The following is a 6,975-nucleotide window of genomic DNA, read 5'->3' on the forward strand; positions in this document are numbered from 1 at the left end:
AGGCCGTCGGCGCTGTGCCGCGCTAGCCCCGCGCGCTGTCGCCCCAACACGCTGCTGCGTTGCAGACCTGCCTGCTCGTGACCTCGGGGTTCTCGCTGTACCTGGGAAACGTGTTCCCCTCGGAGATGGACTACTTGCGCTGCGCGGCGGGTTCGGTAAGCCGCGCCCCTCGGTGCCAGCCGCCAGCTGCGCCTCCGGGCTTCTTGCTCTGAGACCTACTCCTTGCTGTCACTCACCCTCGCTCACAATCTCTCATGTGGCTTAAGCTTCACATAGGGTTTATGGCTGTGGAAAACGCCCGAGGAAGCGAGTCTGGGTCACCCCGCGGACCCCAGGGCTGGAAGCGGCTCTTTGGTGTCCGGCTTGCAGCTGCTTCCAGCCGTCCGTGCGGCCCTCTGTGGGCAGGTCGGGGGCTGACCCCGCCGCTCCCGGAGCTCGTCGTGCCCTGCTCTGGACACACGGCGCACATCCTGGGTCTTGTGGGGGCCTCTCACCCCCGCTTCAGTGTCCCGAACACAGACTCAGCCTCCCGTGACCTGCCCCAACCTCTGCTGCCTTGTAACAAAACTCGAAACATCCCGACCGCCAGAACCTTCCGGTGGCCCTTGTCCTCCCCACTGGAGCAGCCCTTGTTGGGGCCACAGTGACATGACCTCTGACTCAGATGGCTCCAGGGCAGTGCAGTTCCAGGCTGGGTGTTCCAGCAAAATCCTGGGCAGTGCCCCTGGTCTTCAGAGGGGTTGGCTGGAGAGAGGTCGTGGGGTCCCAAGGGCCACCCCACACTCAGTGGCCCCCACCCAACCACCGCTGTGCGTCTTGTAGGCTCTGCCCCCACCATCTGAGGGACTGCAGGGGTCCCTTCCTCCGAGAGCGACACCTGATGTGGCCCCGAGGCCTGCACGGATACCCCGTCCCCTTCTCCACAGGCTCGGCGCCCCACGCCGGCCCCGATTCCCTTGTCCTCCGCTCCCGTGGGAGTCGCAGCGGGGGCCTGACAAGCAGCCCCGGGGCCAGGGCCAGGGCCAGGGCCAGGGCCGGGGCCGCCGCCTCCCCTTCCTTCCCGCGCGTGCGTCCCCCTTCCCGGTCCTCTGGAAGTGGGGCCGGAGCCTGACCCTGTGCCGCGTCCTGGCTCCCAGGGGTGCGGCAGCTCCAGCGGCGTTCGCTGCCGGAGGCCTTTTCCATCTCAACAGAAAGATTAAAGCCTTTTCCAGAATAAATGACTCTCACGAACCTGGGTGCCTGTATCCCGTTGGATGGCAACACTTGTTTGCCAACCTGTCCTGGAAGCTTAAGCTTTTCAGGGCACGGTCGTCACCAGCAGGAAGGCGCGGGTGACGGCCACCACTCACCGAGCTCTGGTTTCTTTAGTGCATCCCCTCGGCAATCGTGAGCTTCGCCGTTTCCAGGAGAAACGTCAACGTGGTGAGTCCCGTCTTCGTGCAGTCTGTGACATGGGGGCAGCCGCCCGCCTCCTGGGCTATGGAGGAGACAGACCCCAGGCCCTGGGTGGGCCGGACGGGCACGTGCGTGCAAGAGCGTGCGAGCGTGTGCAGGCGTGCGCGTGCGCGTGCACACATGTGCGTGGTGGGACGCGCCTCCATGCCCTCAGCAGCCCGTGCCCTGGCCGTGGCTTCCGTGCCCTCCCACCCCCGAGCTCACAGGGCACCCCACAGCTAATTCTTACGTGTCCCAGGCTTTAGGATTCTCAATTAATGACCTGGAATTCGGTTGATTATTACCTTTACTTCTCTACCTGTGCAAAGGAGAACAAAACCCTCCCGTCTTGTTCTGCAGATCCCCAACTTCCAGATGCTGTTTGTTTCCACATTTGCTGTCACCACGACGTGCTTAATCTGGTTTGGTTGCAAACTTGTCCTGAACCCATCAGCGATAGACGTGAGTCACTGGTGTGCTGCGGGTCCCTCACACTTGCCCGTTCGCCCGTGGGCGTGTCTGCCGTGTGTCTGTCGCGCGGGCGCGTGGCTGGCGTCAGTGAGCCCCCGTGGGTTGGAAACGCGTAAATGTGTGTCACAGCTCTTGAATTTGACCAAGTTTCTTTGATGAACTGTCTTTATTTAACTTTTTCATTGATTCCAGTGGACGGATTTATTGATAATATTTTTAGTGCCTCTTTCACAACTTTCCTTGAAAATTAGCGGAAACATGATGACATGTTTCATCAGATCGGTGATGCGGGCGGTGAGGTGCACCGTCACTTTACACGCCTCTGAGAAAAATGGAAAAGCCTTGTCACTCTCACGATTTCAAAAGAGACAATCTCATAAAACCGAGGACCGATCAGAGATACCTCCCCTCAAAAGCCTCTGCTTTGGGTGCAGCGCTGACCCACCTTTATTGACCAGGGAAAGGGTGCCGCCACTGTGGTCTGCAGGAGAGATGGTTTCCTGACTTAGACTCATTACCGAGGCTGCTAGACGTGAAAATCAACGTAAGGCAGTCGCGTGTGCCGGCCACAGAAAAGTGCGGAAATGTAGTTTAAATACAGATACCATTTTATGGAAATAAGTATAAAGTTCCTGGGGGCAAAGGTAACAGACGGAGTGTAGGACTATACTGGAGAAGGACCACGGAGCCTTGCTGGGTATGGTACACATCTTCATCCGGGAAAGTAGAGTGGAAGGGGGAGGTGGGCTGGGGTGAGTGCACCTGCCAGGCCCAGCAGGGGGAGGTGGTGCCTGGGGCCAGACAATGGAGCCCCATGAAGAACAGGTGGGGGATTCTCCCCACAACTGGGAGCTGCTATACAGCCGTCCCGAGAAGATGCAGAGTCACCTCGAGATCAGGTTGGCCCGAGCAGCCTCACGCTTGTGGACTGGGGCCTGGGACTCGGGGCACAGCAGCCCTGTGACACTGGCCTTGGAGCCCTGCTTCGTACCTCCCCCTGCCATGAAAATCCGGACCTAAATCGAGCCACACGGCTGGGCACAGTCAGGAGAGACACAAGGCACATATGCCGAATTTTCCCAGCATGGAGGCCTGGTCACGGGGGACGTGAAGGGCTCCCACTCAGAGCCCGAAATGAACCAAGAGTGCCAGGGGACGGCATCGGGCCCTCGCCAGGAGGAGCCTCGGTGCCAGCAGGAAGCTGGGGCGATACTCAGCCCTGTGAGTCCTCAGGGAGGCCATTTCCAGCCTCGGGTACCTGCCATCTGGCGACTGCCACACCTGCTGCAGCCCTCAGAAAGCAGGCTGGGGTTTGCAGGTCCGTTCTGAAGGGGCAAGTGCACTGTGACTTCACACGTACGCCCCCACGGGGCCAGCCCTGAGGACGGGCTGTGGGTCCCAGCAGAACTGTCATTCATAGCAACCCCCCGAGGCGAGAGCGGTCGGCCCATGCCGTTACCTGGGACCGCGCCCCCAGATTCACAGAAGGGTAAAGGATTGTGAGAGGTGCCTGGACATGCTGAGCAGCCTTCCGAAGAGTGGCTGGTGGGCCAGCGGTGTCGGCCACCCCCGGCCACTGTCCCCACATGCACGTTAACATGGCAGGCTGAGCCACCGGCACCAGAGGTGCTGTTTGCTGCACTGAGGACACGGCTGTGGCGCCTGAAGCACGCGGGAGAACCTTGGACCGTGGCGTCAGAAGCAGCGTTCTAAAACAGTGTCTTGTTTGAGGACACAGAGGGTGGAGCGGAAAAGCACGGAGTGGGAGGTGACTCTCGGGAAGGTGGCCCTCGCTCTCCTGCCTGTGAGCCAGGTGCTCGGAGGCGCCGCGGGCAGCCGCCCAGCGTCCGTCTGTCCGCCCGGGTTGCTTGACTCTTCGTCCCCCACGTGGTGCTCGGTGGTAGAGCTGCCTGCTCCCTGCTCTCCCCCAGCGGGCGGAGGACCCGCCCAGGCCCGCAGCGGGGACCGCGTCTCCTGACATTCTCGGGGACAGATCTGAACGGGTCACTGCCAACCCTCCACTCCCACGAGCGGTGCTGACGTGGACACACGAAGGAGCGCAGTCACACGTCCCATGGGGTTCGACCTCGCAGCTCAGCCCCCCCTTCCGACGCTTGGCGCTGCCGGCTCTGCCGGCTTCCGCTCAGATGGCCAGGGTCACAGTTTCTGGTCACTGATGCCCCTGAGCCCGTCCTCCCGCGCTTCCCGCCCATGGCCGGTTCACACACCCCCCGCATCCGTAACCGAGGTGGCCGCACTCGCTTTTGCCAAGTGCGTTAGACCGGCCCAGGCGGTGCTGTGGCCGGCAGCCCGCCCATGGCGGGTGGCGCCGTGCTCGCTGCTGCGGTGGCTTCCTGGCGGACCTCCTGTCCCGGCGGAGGACGTCCGGCCGCTTTCGCTCTTCTTCAGAGCTGAGCTCTCTCATTTCAGATGTATTCTGGAATAAGTTTATTGAGCTTCTCAAAAGCGCAGTGGAACTCCGTCAGGTGCTTTGCGTTCGTACAAAGCCTTTGGTAGCGTTGACGTCTGTGCTGCGTCTCATCCCCCATCTGAGGGCACAGCCTGGCTCGTGATTCAAGTCACCTTCCCTGTCCTTTATGAGGGTTTTACTGTTTTAAGGGTATTCTCAGTTAAGTAACCCCTGGGTAGTTTACAGATTCCGCTGAGAGTATGAATAGTGTCTTATTTTTTAAATTACATTTTCAGATTGATTATCGCTGGTGCGGAGAGATGCTATTGGTTTAAAAACACTTTTCTGAAATATTTTAAGATCTCCCAAGAAGAGGGGGCACGCCACACTGTGGGGCCACAGGGAGGCCGTGAGTGGGACAGGAGGCAGAAGGAGCCAGGGACAGTAGCCGCAGAAGCCTCTGCGGGAGGGAAGGAGAGGCGGGAGCGGCGGACAGCCGCGTGGACAGCCGCGTGGACAGCCGCGTGGACAGCCGCGGCCCTGGCGCAGGCGCCTCCTGTCGGCCCTACCCCGTGGGTGTTGGGGGGCGGGCTCCGGGCCGGCTGTCTGCACAGTTAAATTGACGTTTCCCGTTCGTAGCTCCGTGAACGTTCACGCGGGCGTAGACTCACGCGGCTCGGTGTGAACGCGGGTGAGGGCGGGGGCGGGGCCCGGGTCAGGCCCAGCTGGATGCCAGACGGGCGAGCGAGGCGCGCCTGCTGTGGGCCGAGGACGTTGCCCAGAGCTGTGGCAGGCGTCCAGGCTGTCCACGGGGCCCCTCCGTGGTGACCCGTGTATGGTAATTCGTCCACGGGGACCCGTCCGTGGTGACCCGTCTATGGTAACTCGTCCACGGGGCCCGTCCGCGGTGACCTGTCCTCAAGGCCTGTCCGCCGGGCCCCTCCTTGGCGACCCGTCCGTGGTGACCCGTCCGCGGGTCCTGTCCGCACGGCCCACCGCGTCCGCGGGATAAAGCGCGGAAGGCGGCGTTACGGACACGCGGTCCCCTCTGCAGATAAACTTCAACCTGATCCTGCTCCTTCTGCTCGAGCTCTTCACGGCGGCCACGGTGATCGTGTCCGCGCGGTCCGGAGAGGCGTCCTGCAGGCAGAAGGTGAGTCATCTCTGTGCGGACGTGGCCTGCGGGCGGGGTCACGCTGCCCCCTGCAGGGCACCCCCACCCTAGGATGCTCGCCCCAGGTCTGCGGGGTCTCGAGGGAGCACAGACGAGGTGCAGCCACACCTGGTCCGTCGTGAGGCTGTTACACAGAGACGCAGTCTGCTCAAAGCGCCACCGTGGGCGTAAACCCGTCTTCTGCCATCGAGCCCCGAGGTCACTGGCCACTTCCCGCTGCTCGCGGTTCTGACGTCGCCGCGTGACCGCCTGTGCCGAGGGCTGGGCGCCCGCCGGGTGTCCCCTTCGACGTCCCCGTGCGGTCTGTTTCAGGGTTCCATCGCTGACAGCAGCAACATTCTGTATGAAGTGACATTTCCTGCTCGGGTCCTGAAGTCCTATTCGGTGAGAAAACTCCCGTGTTCTCCTTGGGGGAGGGGACAGTTCAGGTTGGATTAAACCACCATACTTACGTCCCCAGACGAGCAGGCTGTGGCCGCAAGAAAACTCCCGTGTTCTCTTTATTTGGGGGAGGGGACAGTTCAGGTTGGATTAAACCATCATACTTACGTCCCCAGACGAGCAGGCTGTGGCCGCACTGGCGTGCGTGGATGTCAGTCTGTTAATGATGCAACTCCGGGTAGCACTGCTGGTGATGCAACACCCAGCTTGAAGGTGCTGGCACTTTCATTTCCGGGGGCAGAGTGTCACGTAGACAGACATCGATATCAGTGTGGACACAGGTTAGATATAAACCTGGGTTATGGGTAGACACAGGTTAGATACAGACCTGAGCTGGGTATGGATGATAAGGAGGTGTGTACGAGGTAACACACACTCTCCTGATTGACACCTGCCGTCCCTGAGGAATTTCGAAGCGCACCCCCTTCCACTCTCAGAAGCGCCCTGGTTTGAAGAATAAGTTATACAGGCACCGTCTCTTTTTACTTGAATTTTAAGTTTGTTTTTTTTTGTCTACTTTTATTACTGTGAACCTCCCACTCTGAGTTGGCATCGTCATTTTCTCTCTGTAATTCTGTAGATTTTTGCTGCGGATTTTTAGAGCCTGTGTTTTTACTTACATGCGAGTTGAGAACTGCTTCGCGGTGAATGTCTGTTTTTCCATCACCACATGACGACTCTGTCCTTAGCGATGGTGCTGGCCTTGAGAGCCACGCCGCCTGCGTAACGTTCGCCGATTCCCTTTGGTGCACGTTTCCCTGTGAGGCTCTGTCCTTCCTACGCTCAGCTTCTCTCGTCCTCGTGTGTCGGGACGTCTCTGCATTTTCGTGTTTGTCTGGTCTGCCGTTCTCTCCCTGGCCCGTGAGCGGAGCCGTTGGCTCCAGGCTCACCTACGGTTACCTTCGCCGGCCTGTTTTCCGTCGACGCCTTTCCCGCCTGCCTCCCGCGTCTCCCTCCCTTTCCCGCTCATTTTGGAAATCGCGGGTTCTCTGCCCTCTTCCGGAGCTCGTCCTCAGCCTTTCACCACGGTGCACTGCTCCTCCGC

The 6,975-nt window shown here is 60.5% G+C and overlaps 1 protein-coding gene across 1 annotated transcript in view; it reads left to right on the forward strand.

Annotated features, from left to right (window-relative positions):
• Window positions 1-6,975, forward strand: part of MLC1 (megalencephalic leukoencephalopathy with subcortical cysts 1) — a 20,461-nt gene that overhangs the window by 6,424 nt on the left and 7,062 nt on the right. The window contains exons 6-10 of the mRNA XM_015594005.1: window positions 66-155; window positions 1,369-1,422; window positions 1,795-1,896; window positions 5,370-5,468; window positions 5,802-5,873. Of these exons, the coding sequence (XP_015449491.1) occupies window positions 66-155; window positions 1,369-1,422; window positions 1,795-1,896; window positions 5,370-5,468; window positions 5,802-5,873 (417 nt within the window). The remainder of the gene's footprint in view (window positions 1-65; window positions 156-1,368; window positions 1,423-1,794; window positions 1,897-5,369; window positions 5,469-5,801; window positions 5,874-6,975) is intronic.

The sequence above is a fragment of the Pteropus alecto genome, unplaced genomic scaffold (assembly GCF_000325575.1).
Source record: "Pteropus alecto unplaced genomic scaffold, ASM32557v1 scaffold118, whole genome shotgun sequence".
NCBI classification, from domain to species: Eukaryota; Metazoa; Chordata; class Mammalia; order Chiroptera; family Pteropodidae; genus Pteropus; species Pteropus alecto.